The following is a 17,778-nucleotide window of genomic DNA, read 5'->3' on the forward strand; positions in this document are numbered from 1 at the left end:
GTCTTTGTGTGACAACCTCTGAAACAGTCGTTCTCAAAACGTTTTGGTCTCAGACTCACTTCCCCTCTTAAAAATGGTTGAGGGCCCCAAAGAGTTTTTGTTTCTATGAATCACATCTCTTCAATGTTTACCACGTTAGAAAGTAAATCAGAAAATTTGAAACATTTTTAATGCATTTAAAAATAACAACACATTACATGTTAATGTAAGTTGTACTTTTATGCAGAAAAACTCCCTATTTTCTAAAACAAGCAAGAAAAAACAGAAGAGTGACATTTTTACATTTTTACAAATATTCATGTCTGGCTGAACAGAAGGTAGCTGGATTCACCTGTCCACGTCTGCACTTGGTTGGAATTGTTTTGGTTATTTAAATGAATAGTATCCAGGCTCACACAGAAATGTAGTGTGAGGGAGGAACTTACAGACCCTCAGAGGTTCTCAGACTGTATTTTGGAAACTCATGTCCTAGAAGGAGGCTGAGCACCCAGTTTTACAGCTGGATAAACTAAGACATGGAGACAGAGGACCAGGATTCCTGACTCTCTTTGTGACCCACTGTTTAATGCTGAGGTTCCCTGGAGAAAGAACTATCCCTCCTGACCTGCCCGTGTCCCAGAATAGCTGAGTGTTGAACTAGCTGGTTTGCTGGGGACCAGGGAGGAGGCTGGTGGCCCTGGGGACAGCCTCAGGCAGGGGCAGGCAGCCTAACGTTAACACCCATAGCTTCAGCCTGAGAAATGCCATAGCAATAGCATGGGCCCTGGCACCCCAACCCCCACGCTCCTGGGAGGAGCCCTGTTCCCAGAAGCCCGTCCCTGGACGCTGCCGTCAGCCTCGGAGTTCATTTCCTGGTTAAACAAACATCTATATTAAATGGCCCAGTTGGGCAACGCCCAGAAGCAGCTTCTGCATGCCTCGGGCACACAGCCTGCCAGGCCTCCCTCTTAGCCGCCTGGCGAAGACACATCCATCATCGCAGAGTCACTGAAGCAGGACTGCCCTGTGCGTCCCACCCAGAGTCTGCATGTCTGGCAGGAGGGGCTGGGTGGGACGTGCAGAGGGTCCCGTGCCTGGACCCTACCAGAAGCCTGTCCTCGATAGCTTGGAGATTGTAACAATGGTAATGATGGCAACTCCGGAAATGTGGGTATGGTGTGACAGCTGCTATCTATCATTTCATCTCATCTCATCCTGGCAGGGTAGGGAGGCTCACCTATCTGCCAGATGAGGAAATGGAGGCATCTGAGAGGGACTCGCCCACGGTCACACAGCCACCTGTGGCCTTGTTTGGGGGAGGATCCAGGCATCTGAACTTCCAGCATAGTTGTCTGTGCCATTGTGGTCACGTTTTGAGGATCCGGAGTGAGGAAGGCTGAGTGCAGAGGGGTGAGCCCAGGCTGCTCCTGGGGTACAAGACTCCCACTGGCCTGCCCTGTGCAGGCAAAGGATGGTGTTCCCCAGTATCATGCCCCCATCTAGGAGGAGTGCAGGTGTCAGACACACTGCTGAGTGCTGGAACGCTGGAGCCAAACTACCTAGGTATGAATCTTGGCCCTACCACTTAGTAGCATTGACCTTGGGCAAAGGGTGAGACTTACGTGTGCCTCAGTTTCCTCATCTGTAAAGTAGAAATAATAGTAGTACCTACTTCATAGGTTATTGAGAGGATTCAGTGAGATAAAACACATAAAAAGCTTAGAGCCATGCTTAACACACACTGAGTGTTCAGTCATGCTAGCTACTATATTATAAAATAGGTATTATTATTATTCCTGCTTTACAGATGAGGCTCAGAGAAGAGAACTAACTTGCCCAAGGGCATAAGGGCAGTCAGGGCTGGAGGCTAGGATTTGAACCCAGGTCTTCAGATACCAGAGCACCGGCTCACAATACCGGCTCACAACCCATGACAAGTAGGCTTGACTCACAGGCCACTGGAAGGCTGGATTGTTCTTGGCTCCTATTTTCATTTTCTGGGGGAAGAAACTGAGCTTCAGATCTCCTGACCTCTGTCCTCTCCATACAAAATAATCCTCTTTATGGAAGCTTTGCCATTGGGTTTCTTAAGCAGTTGACGCCTGTCCTGGCAGAATACATCTTTTCTCATGAGACTTTCTACATATAGAGGCCCTGCATTGGGAGGTGCACTCCTCTTGTCCACATAGCCACACACCAGCCCTGCAAATGCAGAAGACACATGGTGGGTCAAGATTCAGTGCTAGTGAGAGGGCAGGAGGCCTCAGCAAGCCTCAACATTTTCCCCTCTGCTCCTTGGCTGCCGTGACACCCCAGCAAAGAAGCTACAACAAGATGCAGAGGCTGACTGCCTACGGGCCTGAGTTCTGCCCTGTTAGGATAGCCTCAGAGGGACTATAGTCTCCAAAAACCACTTTGCTTAACAGTCAGGAAATATTAGGGATGCACCAGATAGAGAAGGGAATTTATTAGCACCTACTATATTCCAGGCACTGCGTCTCATTTCACTGGTTGATGGGATGTCTCTTGAGCATCGTCTGTGTAACGATGTTAGGTAGTGTGTCTGCTCTTAAGAAAAGTGCAGCAGGATAAAGATGGGGTAGGGGCTCTTAACCAGGGGTGATGTTTTGCACCACCCCAAGCCCTAGGACATTTGGCAGTGTCTAAAGATGTTTTTGTTTGTCACAGTGGGGGATGAGGGAGTGGAGGCTGCTATTGGCATCCAGTGGGTAGAAGCCAGGGATGTTGTTAGTTATCCTGTAATACATAAGAACGGCTCCTACAGCAAAAACTATTCTCCAAAATGTCAGTAGTCCAAGATGGAGAAACCCTGCGGTGGAAAATGATTTGGGGAGTTCTTTAGGGCAGGCAGTCATGGATGACTGTGCTGAGGTGACTCTTGAGCAGAGACCTGAAAGAACCAGTAAGTACGAGTGAGAAGATCTGGGGAAGAGCGTTGCAAGAAGAGGGAACAGCACGTGCAGAGGCCCTGAGTCAGGAACACATCCTCAGGAAGCCAGTGTGTGAGACCAGGTTGGTTATTCTCTATCAGATCTCAGATGAAAACACTGAGGCTCAGAGAAAGGGGCTCACTAGAGGCCATACGGTGAAACACTGCTGGAGCTGGGTTTGCACTGGATGTGAGTGATTCCAGGGTCCATTTGCTTTCCACTGTCTCTGCTGCTAGTGTCAGAGGAGTGGCCCAGCCTTCATTTTGCAGTTAAGGCCTTTCCCCTACTCGACTCTGTAATTTTTTTTTTCTTATTCTGTCCCTGGTTACTTGGTTTTGTTCCTGGCACCACCTCAATGACAAAAACAATAAGGATAATGATGGCCAGTAATGCCATAGTGCTTGCCGCATGCCAGGCACAGTTCCAAGTGTGAGAGATCCTCTATACAGACACTCATCTGATCCTCATGACATGCATGTGTGCTGGATACTACTCTCCTTCTGTGCCCATTTCACAGGTAAGGAAATCAAGGCACAGAAAGCTAAATGACTTGTTCAACAAATAAGATTCAGAGGCAGGAAACTGCCTAGTTCTAGACCCCAGGCTTTTAACCACAACACTATGCAGTGACTTTCTCAGCCGTGATTTTCTCATCACTAGAGTAGATCGCTCACTTGATGAGTGGCTCCTCAAGTTTAGTAACACACAAGGTTCAGCACAGAAGGGAATTTAGAAGTTAGTTTATCCACATATGGGGAAACTGAGGGTTGAACTTGAAAGTGACTTGTGCAGAGTGGTACCAGGAGTCAGTCAGATGTTCCCAGCTGAGTGCCTTCTGCTCTGCCATGGGCCACCCATTGCCAGCCATGCCTGCACATTCACAGCCACCCCCATCCGTTGCATCAGGCTGCCATAACATGTCTTTGCATCTCTGGATCCCAGCCAGTAGTCGTGTCTGATATCCGGCAGGTTTGGGGCCACCCAGCAGGAGCCTGCTTGTGGCAGAATGCCCAGGCATCTGTCTCAGCCCTGCCCATCCTTCCTGTTTATAGACATAATCTCAGTCTATTTCCAAATCATAGAAGTATAGAAACTGGGGCTCAAATGGGTTAAATAGCTCACCATCTGAGGTCAGCCTGCAGAGTTAGTGTTTCCCAAGGGCAATGAATGTGCATTCACTCACTCTTTCAGTCAACAAAGGGAACTACCACACTTACTTATTCTTGCAGTCAACAAAGAGAGCTACCATACGCTAAGCACTGGTCATGCAGGGGTGGAAGTTCCTGGTCCCTGCCCTCCTGGAGAGATGTAATTGTTTACAGTAATGATAAGTGCCAAGAGAGGAGGATGCTCAGAAAGGATACCGAACCCAGACAGTTGAGGGGGGAGGATCAGGAGAGGCGTCTTGGAGGAGGTACTGCCATGACTAAGTCTTACAAGATGACTGGGAGTTGGCCAGGTAGAGAAGTGGGGAAGGACGCTAAGGGAACAGCATGTACAAAAGCAAGAGAAAAGAGAGAATTCCTCAGTACAGGGAAACACAGGTTGCTCAAGATTGGTGGGACCATGAAATGGGATGTAAAGGTCATGCCATCATCATGGCCATTGAGTGAGCATTTACTATGTGGCGGGTGCCATGCTGGGCATTAGCTCAACAACCTTCAGAGTTAGACGCTGTTAAAATCTGCATTTACAGCTCACACCTATAATCTCAGCACTTTGGGAGGCCAAGGTGGGCGGATTGCTTGAGCCCAGGAGTTCAAGACCAGCCTTGAACTGGTCAATGTAGTGAGACCCTGTCTCTACAAAAAAATTTAAAAATTAGCCAGGTGTTGTGAACACAGCTGTAGTCCCAGCTACTCAGGAGGCTGAGGTAGGAGAATCACTTGAGCCTGAGAGTTTGAGTCTGCAGGGAACTGAGGTCACACCACTGTACTCTAGCCTGGGCGACAAGCAAGACCTTATCTCAAATAAAATAAAATCCACATTTACAGATGAGGAAACCGAGGTGCAGAGAGGTTAAATAACTTGTTGAAGAACATACAGTTAATGAGTGCCAGGAAATGGGCTGAGAAATGCTTGGAACTTGCCTCCAGCAGCATGGTGGTCTCCTCTACACTGATGCCTGCCCCGCCAATGGCTTTCTTTCTACCCACAGGTGGAAGGACAGTCCAGAGCCCTTGTCATCGCACAGGAACTGCTATCTTCAGAGAAAGCGTGAGTCCCCAAGGAGCTGCCTGTGGCCTTGAGCTTATAAACAAAACGTCACCCTCCTGGGCTTATACAGGATGGGGATTAATGCAGCCTCAACCCTCTTTCCCTCTGCAGATACGTGGAGATGCTCCAGCACTTACATCTGGTGAGTTAATCATTTTAATTGTCCAAAAATAATTGCCCTTTTACAAGTCTGTGATATAAGAGGCAGGAAAGCAATGAGGAGACAGAGGTGATTTCCATTAACAGAGGCCTGGCAGCAGGCAAGCACTCACCGAGGCTTTTCAGGGAAGTCCGTCTCCTGATTAATGTGCTTCCAGGGGCAGACAGCAGGTGCACCTCCTTGCTCAGGGATGGAGTGCACAGGGGCATGAGGCTCTGGGCAGGATGTTTAAGGTTTCCTTAGCCCTCTTGACGAGAAAGTCAGGAAGAGGACAGTGGAGTGTTTCTGGGCATTGCTATATTGAGTTTGTGTGTGTGAGTGTGTGTGATATTTAGGTTCGGATGAAAAAGATGTCTGCCTGGTGATGGAGCAGCTGAGGGTATCAAGAGGCTTCCTCAGTCTCCCTAGCATCAAGGCAGTAGTGCCTGAGCTGGTGGTGAGGGGCTCCTTAGGGCCAGACTTGGGGACAGCCTGAACATCAGGCACCACCCCCCTTCACAACTCACAGGACAGCTTGCAGAGTGCCCCTTTGCAGACAGCTCAGACATTTTCTTGAACTCTCCCTGCATGACAGGAACTAGAGAATGGGAAGACAGTCAGACAGGGCCCTTCCCCAGGAGCTCTCTGGCCAGCAAAGGGGACGGATGAAGGGGCTGACCAACAGCTTAGGCAGGCTTCCCTGAGAAGGTGATATTTGGGGCTAGGCCGTAGGAAAGGGTGAGAAGAGGGCACAGCAAAGACTCAGAAAGTGGGGGACCATGGCGGACCCAGGCTTCCTGCTCCTTTGAGCTCTCTCTGGGCCATTTACAGTCTGGCAATGGTTGAGCATTGGGTTCTGTGGTGCTTTGAATCATTCACCGTCTCTAAGAATGTCAGAGCTGGGAATGTGTACCTGGACGTTTTGTAGGTGGTGATGTGGAAGGCCTAGAGGAGGTGATGTTGCCCGCGTCACATAATGGTGGAGCCAGGACAAGCGCCAGGTCTTCTGGCTCCCAGGCCACTGCCCTTGCATTCACTCTGCATCCCTGGCTGCCTTTGGAGATCCACGGGGCAGGGACCATCTCTGGGTTTATCAGAGCACTCAACATCAAGCCAGGCCTCTTGCTGAACCCTGCTGAGGTCCCTGTCAGCAATGTCACCCTGGCATCACATCCCCACATGAGCTGACAGCAGCCAGGACCCCCTGGGGGTGCAGGGGGGATAGAGCACTACTCTGGTCTGGTGCTCTCGGCCCCTCGTTTTTGCCCCCTCAGGATGAAAGTTTGTGTACACTATTGAATTCAAAAGCCCTCAAGTATGAAATGTACCAGCCCCCCATCCGGCTTTACACCTAAAAGATCTCTTTGACAAAGGCTGGAAGGATCAGTTTTCTGTTTTGTTTTTTTTTTTTAATTTTGTTTCCTTCTCTCTCACCTGTTTCTGGGCTGGCAGCATGACAGAAGGGCTGAGCATTTTTGTGACTTGTTAAGAGTGTTTAACTGGAAAACATGCATCTGTGTTTGCTCTGCTTCCTGCCAGTTGGAAAGACACTGAAGCTCCTGGTAGTCCATGATCATATCCTAAGGATGGGGTGAGGGGAGAACTCACAAAAGTCACCACTCAGGGCCGGGCACAGTGGTTCACAATCCCAGCACTTTGGGAGGCCGAGGTGGGCAGATCACCTAAGGTCAGGAGTTCAAGGCCAGCCTGGACAATATGATGAAACCTCGTCTCTACTAAAACTACAAAAATTAGCCAGACATGGTGGCAGGTGCCTGTAATCCCAGCTACTTGGGAGGCTGAGGTTGCAGTGAGCCGAGATTGGGCTGCTGCACTCCAGAGCGAGACCCCATCTTAAAAAAAAAAAAAAGTCACCACTCAGAAGGTGGTTGCAGGACGTTGTGGTCTGGACCTGTATTTTATTATATCAGTGCTTATGGGGATAGAGGGGGCAGACATCTCCCAGTGTGACTCCAGGTCCTAGCCAGGGACATGAGTCTTAAAGGACCCATAGACTTTGGGGCATTCTCCACCACTCCCCAGCTTTGACTCTATCCCTGGTTGCTAAGCTTGGCAAGTTCTTCAGAATTTCGTCTTAGAGATTGATACTGTTAAATTCCCAAGGCTGCCCAGTGATGAGGAGGGGCTGATGGTACCTCCCAAATCTCCCCAGCAGGAAAGGTCCTGGCTTCATTGTGCTATTGTTGTTGGGTGCGGGGGTGGCCTTCTGTGTTTGGGGTGCAGCTTTGTGCTTGTTACATGGTAGCTACAGCTAACTCAGCAGCTGCCATGAATTCCAGTCATCCCGATGGCCATGGTCCTGGGTTTGTGAAGCCTATAGGCTCCATAGGAATGGAGTTTACATTTTTAAACATTTGTGAAAAAAGACAAAAGAGTATATGTGACTGAGACCATACGTGGATCACAAAGCTTAAAGTATTTATCATCCTGCCTCTTGCAGAAAAAGGTTACTGACTTCTGGTTTAAAGGCTGCCTTCTGTCCTTCCAGGAACCCCATCATAAAAACATTTCTCACCTGCCCATCTGTCAATCTCTACCCACTCACCTATCCAACCAGCCTTTTACCCACTTACCTGTCCTTTCATCTGTTCATGCACCAAATGACACAACCATGCACCCATTCACTCCCAGTTAATCTACCCAGATATCTACCCACCCATTTAACCATCCATCCATTCCTCATCTGCCCATCCAACCAGCAATCCAGCCATCCATTCATCTGTCCATCTGAATTGCCTGTTCATTCTGGAATCATAACAGGATGTTTACTGTAGACACTGAAATAGACCTTGGAGCCCCAAAGCTGAATAAGGCTCACAACCTGCCCTTGAGTAGGTTTCCTTTTGCAGGGTAAGAGGGTGGAGGTGGGGAGGAGAAATCAACATGTGAACAGACAATTTACATTACTCTGTGAAAGTATAATTTGCAGAACTGTAGTTTTGGGCAGAATCTGTAGGGGTTTGAGGGAGGAAGAGATATATTCACTTTGAGATATGCAGGAAGGTTTGCAGAAGAGGTGCCATTGAGATGGACTCAGGGAGTTCACCAGTCCAGGGTACTGGTAGAAGAGGGCACATAAAGCAAGGGAGTCAGCATGAGCAAAGACTCACAAGCTCATGGTATGTCTGGAGAGTGCCACATCTTCACACATGGTTAGAACATAGAAACTTTTGGAAAGACAGGTAGGAGGCAGAATCAGGGATCAAGTAATGGGTCCCCAAATAAGGCTAGGACCAGATCAAGAAGTACCAAAATGCTAGGCTAAGGACTTTATGCCTTTTCTTTTATTCTTCTTTTTTTTTTTTGAGTTGGAGTCTTGCTCTGTCACCAGGCTGGAGTGCAGTGGTGCAATGCCAGCCCACTGCAACTTCCGTTTTCTGGTTTCAAGCAATTCTCCTGCCTCAGCCTCCCGAGTAGCTGGGACTACAGGCACACACCACCACGCCCAGCTAATTTTTTGTATTTTTAGTAGAGACGGGGTTTCACTGTGTTGGCCAGGCTGGTCTCGAACTCCTGACCTCGTGATCTGCCTGCCTCGGCAGCCCAAAGTGTTGGGATTACAGGCATGAGCCACCATGCCCAGCCCTATGCCCAGCTGTATATGGTGAACAGCTAGAGATTTTGAACAGGAATGGCCCCTGGATACCTGTCCTCTGTTTTTTTTTTCTTTTTTTTTTTCATCTAAAACAAGTCTCTCTCCTAGAAAAAGACAAAAAAAATCCTACCAAGTCTCCCTCCTTTGGGCTAAGGCATTGAAGGCCTGCTCAGAAGCCAGTCTGCTAGTTGGAAGAGAACTCTGGAGGTTGTCACCATCCTGTCCCCGGAGAGGTTCGCTCACACAGGAGGCCCACATGACCTGGCCTCTGTCCACCTCTCTGGCAGTACCTCCTCTACTGTTTTCCTCATCACTGCCTTCAGCCACACTGACCTTCTTACTGTTCTTCAAATACTACAAATGCATTCACATGTCAGTTTTTCTCTTCCCTCCACTGGAGTGTCCTACCCTTGATCTTCCCATTCAGGTCTCAGCTCAAGTGTTACCACTTCAAACTAGTGGTGCCCCAAAACTTAGTGGCATAAGACAACCATGTTATGCTCACAGATTCTCTGGACTAGAAATTTGGACAGGGCATGGTGGTAGGAGTTGGTCTCTGTTCCATAACGTCTGGGGCCTCAGCTGGAAGACTCAAAGACTGGAGGTGACCTGCTGGCTAGGAGCTGGGCTCAGCTGGAGGTGTCTTCACTCACACATCACGTGGTTGAGGCTGGCTGTTGTCCGAGACTTAAGCTGGGGGTTTGCCCAGAACACTTATCTGGCCTCTCCATGTGGTCTCTGACTACACAAGTTTAGACTTCCGTACAGCACGGTGGCTGGGTTCTAAGAGTAAGCATCCCAAGAGAGCAGGAAGGTGTGTGGCATTTTTATGATCTGGCCTTGGAAGTCCTATAGCAGCACTTCCACCATTCTCTGAGTTAAGACAGTCACAAAGGTCTACCCAGCTTCAATGGGAGGAATATGGAGCTCACATTGCATAAAGACCATTGAGATAGGAGATAGTGTTGTGGCTATTATTGGAAAATACAGTCTACTATAGAAGTTTTTTCTAAACATTCTGTGTCGGTTAGGGATTGTGTTTGACTGCTAGTAACAAAAACTCAATTATGATGGCTTAAATCATTTAGGGATTCTTCTGTCATGTAAAATAGTTCCAGAAGCCGGAGATCCAGGTCAAATTTGTCAACTCCACACAGTCTCAGGGACTAAAGTTCCATCTGCAGCATCCACTTCCAGGGTTTCTCATGAACACAGAATGGCTACCGCAGTTCTAAGCATTGCATCTATATCCCAGGCAGGAAGAAGGAGAAAAATAGAAAAGTGACAGGTCTTGCCTCCCAGCTGGGTTAGTCCCCTTGAAAGCTTAAAGCTTTCCTTAAAGCTTTTTTTGTCAAGCTTCTCCTTTCATATCCTTGGGCACTCCTAGTTGCAGAGGAAGCTGAGTCAAAGCTGGGTTCACCTTGGTGGCTCTGCTTCTTGTGTGGACCTAAGCTGAAGGGGCAGCTGGTACCCTGGGAAGCTCTTCTCATGGCAATGGCAGGAGAAACAGCAGAGGGCTTCTCAGAGTCAAGTTCACAACTGGCAGATAGTCTTTTCCACCCACACCCCAGTGGCAGCAGCAGATGCCATGGCCAGGCCCAAAGGCATAAGGGGCAGGGGACATGCTCTCCCTACAATGAGGCTATGGCAAGGATGTGGACATGGGGAGGTGGCACACTGTGGGTGTACTTCTGCCTTTCACTCTGCCTACTCTGCACTCTGCCTTTCACTGTTTGAAATGACCTATTTTATGTATTTGTCACTGGTTATGTTGTGTTTTTATTTTCATGCAGCTCATAATACTTTCTATTAATAATTCCTTTGTGATTTCTTCTTTGACCCATGGGTTATTTAAAACGGTATCATGTAACTTCCAAGTATTTGTGTGTTTCCCACATCTTCTGCTGCTGATTTCTGATTTATCCTTCTGCTAACCCCGTTGTGGTTGGCAAACATACTTTGTATGGCTTCAGTCCTGTTAAATTTGTTGAAATGTGTTTTATAGCCCAGCATATACCTAGCGTACCTGGAAAGTCTTCCATGTGTATTTGAGAAGGATGGGCCTTCTGCTCTTGTTGGGTGTTCTGTGGATGCTGCATAGGTCAGGCTGATGGATCCTGTTGAGTCTTCTGCATCCTCACTTTCTGTTCACTGATGAGAGAGGTGTATTGACATCTCAGCTATGATTATTGGGTTGTATGTCTCTCCATCAGTCGTCAGGTTTTGCTTCATGTTTGGGGGCTGTTCTTAGGTGCTTGTTTGCTATCTGCCTTCATCACTAAACCCTGAGCTCCTTGAGGGCAAAGAGCTGGACTCTACCCTTGTTCTCAGTGGCTTGTGATGCCTGGTACACAGCTCAGCTGGTCCTCAGCATGTATCTAATGAATGAATGATGGTGGAGCAAGTTCTCCTTCTAGCAGTCCCATCCTTTCTTCAGTCATGCTGAAGAAGTCAGTTCCATCCTTTCTTCAGTCAAAAAAGACTTCCTGCCAGGCATGCAGTGCATGCCTGTAGTCCTAGCTACTTGGGAGGCTGAAGCAGAACAGCTTGAGCCCAGGTTGAAGTGTACCTTGATCGTACCTGTGAATAGCCACTGAACTCTAGCCTCGGCAACATAGCAAAACCCTGTCCCTAAAAAAAAAAAAATTTAAATAAGAAAATAAACTTCCTTAGCACCCTGTTTTGGTGACGTATGAATGAGTGATGGCAGGGAAAGTCTCCGCCCTCAAGGAACTGATGGTCTAGAGAGAAAGACTGACATGAAAAAGAACAATAGTAATGCAGTGGTGGGGGCATACTGAGGTTTGGGGGCTCAGAGGGATGTCCAGAGAAAAATGTGTTGAATAGCCAGGTGGGAGTGCAGTGAAGAAGGCTGTGCCTGGCAAGGGGATCAACGTTTGCAAAGGCCCAGAGGCCATTTAAGAATGGCACATTTAGGCCAGGTATGGTGGCTCACACCTGTAATCCCAACACTTTGGGAGACCAAGGCAAGAAGATTGCTTGAGGCCAGAAGTTTGGGACCAGCCTGGGAAGCATAGTGAGACCCTGTGATTACAAAAAAAAAATTTTTTTTTTTTTAATAAGCCAGAGGTGGTGGTGCATGCCTGTAATCCCAGCTGCTTGGGAGGCTGAGGTGGGAGGATCACTTGAGCTTAGGAGTTTGAGGCTGCAGTGAGCTATGAGCATACCACTGCACTCCAGCCTGGGTGACAGAGTGAGATCCTTCCTCAAAAAAAGTAATACAGATGCTCAGGTTTTGCCCTCAGAGATTTTCACTTAATTGATCTGTAACACAGCAGTGATCTGTAGTCACTGACGTAGCAGACATAAAGCACAGTTGTGAGTAAGGCCGAGCAAACCTGACGGTGAAAACAAGTGAATGCGGCGCACTACTCTCTCTTAGTTGGAGGGGAGGGAACAGAAGCATACAGGATTCGTGAATAGTCTGACAGTGCAATGTTTTGTAAAAGCTGTTGCTTTTTCAGACTGGCATACGTGTAACCCAGCCCCAGCTGTGCACAGGTGCCCAGGAGGGCCAAAGGCTTCTGGCTAAACGTGGCATATTTTCCAAGAACCTCCATTTTGCTCCAGATACATAATTTTAAATAAATTAAACTAGATATGGATCTGTTTCAAAGGCTAATGTAAAATGTACATTTTTTTAAGTTAAAATAGTTGACTTCAAAGACATTTCTGAGATTAGGGTAACGTCCTTCAGGCTCTGACCCCAGATTTCTGGGGCAGGATACTTGAGAGGCTTGTAGACTGACTGCTGATGTAACTCAAGAGGGCCTCATGGAGGAGGTGGCCTTTGAAATCGCTTTGAAAGAATAGCAAGATGTATATTGGATAATGGACGTGCAGAACAGAGATGCAGAGGCTGGAGAAGAGGATTCATGGAAAGCAGTGGTTCTCAAAGCACGGTCTTCAGACCAGCAGCACCAGCATCACCTGGGAAATTGTGAAAAATGAAAAGTATTCCGCCCCAGCCCAGACCTGCTAAATAGAAACTCAGGCAGAATGGAGGGTGGGCAGCAATCTGTGTTTTCCTAAGCCTGGCAGGTAATTTGGATGCACACTCAAATTGGAGAACCACTGTTACACAGAAGTGAGCAGTAAGCTCCCTCAGGGACATGGCCACCAGGCCAAGGAGTTTAACTTGGTGCTGAGGGCAGGAGGGGCCACGAGGAGTTTGGAGGAGAGGCAAAATAAATGGGGAGCCCTGGCTTGTCCTCCCTCTCCCAGGGGGTGTGTTTGTACACGTGTAGCTCCTGCCCGGCTAGAACATTTCCATCATCCCAGAAGATTCCTGTCATACCCTCCCCCAGGTTACCACTGTTTTGCTTTCTGTCACATGAGATTGGTTTAGCCTGTTCTTGAAGCTCACAGGAATGGAATCATAAATTTTGTACTCTTAAATATCAGGCCGCTTTAGCTCAACAGTCTGTGAGATTCAGCCAGCTGTTCATCGGTATCAGTGTTCTTTGGTAGGGATATCCCACAGTTGGGTTGTCTGTGCTCCTGCGTATGAATACGTGGGTGGCTTCCCATTTGGGCTATTAGAAAGCTACCATGGGCTGGGCGCGGTGGCTCACACCTGTAATCCCAGCACTTTGGGAGGCCGAGGTGGGTGGATCACAAGGTCAAGAGATCGAGACCATCCTGGTCAACATGGTGAAACCCCATCTCTACTAAAAATGCAAAAAATTAGCTGGGCATGGTGGCGCGTGCCTGTAATCCCAGCTACTCAGGAGGCTGAGACAGGAGAATTGCCTGAACCCAGGAGGCGGAGGTTGAGGTGAGCTGAGATCGCGCCATTGCACTCCAGCCTGGGTAACAAGAGCGAAACTCCGTCTCAAAAAAAAAAAAAAGCTGCCGTGAACGTCATCATAAACACCTGCAGTCATTTCTCCTTGGTATTTACCCAGGAGAGGAACTGCAGGGTCACAGGGTGAGCATAGACATAGCTTTACGAGCAACTTCCAGATAGGTTAACAAAGCGGTTAAAACAATATATGTTCCCCCTCCAGTGTATGAGAACAGCATTTATTCCACACGCTTGCCAACATCTTGGTGTCCTTGTCGGCCTCTATGCTCGTGGCCATTCTGGCAGTTGCGTAGTGGTGTCTCCCTGTGGCTCACTTTGCATTTCCCTGGTGATTAAAGCAATTGAATCCTTCATTCTGCTTATTAGCCATTGGGAATGCTCTTTTGAATGTTCCCTTTGCTTTTTTTTTTTAATTGAGATATCTTTTTCATATTGTGGTTAGTAGCTCTTCAAGTATTCTGGACACAAGTGCACCTTCAGATCTGAGCATTGCCCATATTTTCTCAATCTGTGATTCCCTACCTACTTTTTCTTAACAGCTTTATTGAGATATAAATCTCATGCAGTACATGTCAGTCCTTCAAACTATAAAACTTCATGGTTTTCAGTTGAGCGATCATTGCACACGCAGTTACACACTACACCGAAACCATACTCTACCCCTCAGCTCCTCTTTTACCTCGGCCTTTGCACCTGCGGTCCCTTCTGCCTGGAACACTCGCCTCTCGTCTCAGTGTAGGCACTGCCTCCTTGGAAGCCTTTCCCATGGCCAAGCCGGGTCTCCCCTCCCTGGTTTGATGGTTCCTATGGTTTTCCCCATCACGGTACTTAAGCCCCTGTGTTGAAATGGGCTTTTTACTCATGGCTTTGGAACAGTTATCCAGATTGCACACTTTCTGAGGGCAGAAGTGCCTCTCTCCATGCTCCCACTGTCTCCTCAGGGCCTGGTGCAAAGCAGGCACTCGGAATAGTTGCTGAATGAATAAAGGAATGAGGGCCAGGTGCCTCCTACCTGCTTCCTCCCTCTCAGATGGCTGCCAGGACACTGAGGTGTGATGGTGGATCCAAGTTGATGAGACAGCAGAACCCTTTGGGGGAGTGATGGATGGTGAGGCTGGCACTCAGCACTTCCAGCCCATGCTGGAACGTTTTAAGAACGGATGTTTGTGGCAATTCTGATTACACTCCAGTTTTTGAAGTGAGTCATGTTGGTAATGGCCGTCCTGCCCATTGGGACTAAGTCGATCAGTGAGAATTAATTACAGACGAGAAACCAGCTTGCAGAGCAATTAATATTTAAGCTCCCTGGAGAGTGGTGCAAATACAGCCAGTCTTGTCTTCGCCTGTTCTTCCTTTTCTCTCCCAGCACTGTACAATTGACAAAGCAGTTGTAATCATTAGGAAGAGCCTCTCTGCAGCCTCCTGCTATACTTTGTGGCACTGATCCCCATTTTACAGGTGAGGAAACTGAGGCTCAAACAGTTGACAGCTTGCCCAGTTGTTCAGTACCCTGTGGCGTGTTTGGGCTTGAGCCCAGCCCAGAACAAATGAGAGTATGTTGAAAGCCCTCTGTCAGCCAATGCCCATGCAAGAGGGGTCATTGCCCTTATCAGGATACAGAGCTGTTTTTCTTCCTTTTCCTGGGATGCCAGGGCTTAGAAAAGCCTGCAGGGCTGGAAGCTGGGTCCTAAACATAGACTCACAGGGAAAGAGTTGGGGAGTCCTCCTGCCCCAGGTCAGCAGGGAAACCTCCACCCAGGCTCAGAATGACCCCAGTACCCCAGAGCCAATTGTATAGCAGAAGTCAGAATTACCCACGACCTCCATCCAGCTACCCTCTGCACCTGCTGCCCTCCTCACCACCCTCGTCTTCTGTGTCTTCCGAAACATGCTTTCAGGAAAGGCTCTGAGAGCTCCTGTACAAGGACACTCAGTTTCTTGTTACAGCTCAGGCATGTAGCCTCCTCATAGGAACACACATACCTTCATCCCAGAGAGCCCATTTGTTAGTTCAAGACTCAGTCCCTTAAGGGTTTCTGACCTTCATGTTGGGGCTGGAGGTTTCCTGAGACCTTGAATTGTGCTGGGCTGGGGCTGGCCAGTCTTGGGCAGGAACCAGCTCATCCTCCCTCCTTGGGACTGCAAGCCAGGGTGGGCCGCCCTCTGTGTGCCCTCCCTGTAGTTCCGGCCAGAGCAGGTCACAGCAGCAGGAGGTCAGCAACGGACAGGATGAGGTGTTCAGGAAGCACAGAGCTTTGTAAACTCCACGTCTGCTGTCCCTGTCTGATGGTGCAGGCACGCGCCTATGGGCAGATGTTGGAGGCACGGTGTGAGGGAGTCTCGCACCTCTACGTCTCACCTTGGAGCCCTCCTTTCTTCTCCCTTCATGTCCCCTCCCTTCTTTCCTTCTCCTCTTTCTCCCCTTCTCCCCTTTTCTCTCTCTTCTTCTCTGACCCCCTTTCTCTCCTTCTCCCCCCGTCATGCTTGTATACTGGCTCTGCTTCCTTGGTTTTCTTTCTTTCTCTCCCCATCTCCCCTCTCTGTCCCATCCCACCTCCCTGTCCTCTTTTCTACCCCTTGCTGTTCCCCTGCAAGGAGGGGTAGAAAAGCTGCTGCCCTTCACTTGGGGAGAGAAGGCCACAAAGATTTCCTGGAGGAAGGGCTGCCCATCCTCTCTCAGGCACTTTCCACTTTTAGATCCTTATATTAAAAATATCTTTATTTATTTTATTTTATTTTTTGATACAGTGTCTAGTTCTATCACCCAGGCTGGAGTACAGTGACACCATCACAACTCAGTGCAGTTTCAACCTCCCAGATTCAAGTGATCCTCCCACCTCAGCATCCCAAGTAGCTGGAAATATAGGCAGATACCACCGTGCCTGGAGAATGTTTAAATTTTTTGCAGAGTCTTGCCATGCTGCCCAGTCTGGTGTTCATCCAACTCTTGGGCTCAAGCGATGCTCCTGCCTTGGCCTTCGAAGGTGCTGGGATTACAGATGTGAGCCACTGCATCTGGCCTAAAGAAGACTTTTCAGCAGTAGAAACTGTCCAGCAAGCCAGGCTCGGTGGCTCATACCTGTAATCCCAACACTTTGGGAGGCCGAGCTGAGCAGATCACCTGAGGTTGAGTTCAAGAGCAGCCTGGCCAACATGGTAAAACCCTGTCTCTACTAAAAATACATAAATTAGCTGGCGTGGCAGTAATCTCAGCTATTCAGAAGGCTGAGGCAGGAGAATCACTTGGACCTGGGAGGCGGAGGTTTCAGTGAACCCGGATTGTGCCATTGCACTCCAGACTGGGCAACAAGAGCAAAACTCCAACTCAAAAATAGAAAGAAACTGTCCAGCAGTGGGGTGAGATATCTTGCCCCACAGGGAGCTCCCCATCAGAGAGACAGTCCAACAAGGCAGAGGAATCATCTTTCCTGAGTGTCGAGGGTGATTTGAACTTCTCCGTTTGGGCAAGAGTGCATTATCTCTCTGACCCTGGGATTTTCCCAACATGCATTGCTCCGCAGCTCAAGGTGGTTTCAGGATTCCTACCCTCACCCCTAGCTGTGTATTTAAAATTGTAGAGCTAAGCCTCATGCAAGAGCAAATGTATTTGAAGATAAAATACTTTTCTTGTGAGAAATATATTCTTTATAAATTTTTGTTCTTTATTAAAAATCTATAATAGATGTACATAGTTTCAGGGTATGTGATAATTTAATATGTTTATATAATCTGTAAAGAGCAAATCAGTGTACTTGGAATATGTATCACCCTAAATATTTGTCTTTATGCTGGAAACATTCAAGTTATTCTCTTCTAGTTATTTGTTTGGTTATTTATTTGCATATTTGTAGAGGCAGAGTCTCACTCTGTCACCCAGGTTGAAGTGCAGTGACGCGACCATAGCTCACTGCAGCCTGGAACTCCTGGGATCAAGCCATCTTCCCACTTCACCAAGTAATACTTGGAACTACAGTGATGCACCAACAAGCCCAGCTAACCTTTTAAATATTTTGTAAAGACGGGGCCTCACTATATTGCCCAGGCTGGT

At 48.2% G+C, this 17,778-nt stretch overlaps 1 protein-coding gene across 3 annotated transcripts in view; it reads left to right on the plus strand.

Annotated features, from left to right (window-relative positions):
* FGD5 (FYVE, RhoGEF and PH domain containing 5) overlaps positions 1–17,778 on the plus strand; it is a 123,298-nt gene that overhangs the window by 65,728 nt on the left and 39,792 nt on the right. For all 3 annotated transcript variants that reach the window (XM_002758656.7, XM_008982198.5, XM_035273760.3), the window contains exons 4-5: positions 5,089–5,147; positions 5,259–5,289. In XM_002758656.7, coding sequence (XP_002758702.3) covers positions 5,089–5,147; positions 5,259–5,289 — 90 coding nt within the window. The remainder of the gene's footprint in view (positions 1–5,088; positions 5,148–5,258; positions 5,290–17,778) is intronic.

Source organism: Callithrix jacchus, chromosome 15 (genome assembly GCF_049354715.1).
Source record: "Callithrix jacchus isolate 240 chromosome 15, calJac240_pri, whole genome shotgun sequence".
Classification (NCBI taxonomy): Eukaryota; Metazoa; Chordata; class Mammalia; order Primates; family Cebidae; genus Callithrix; species Callithrix jacchus.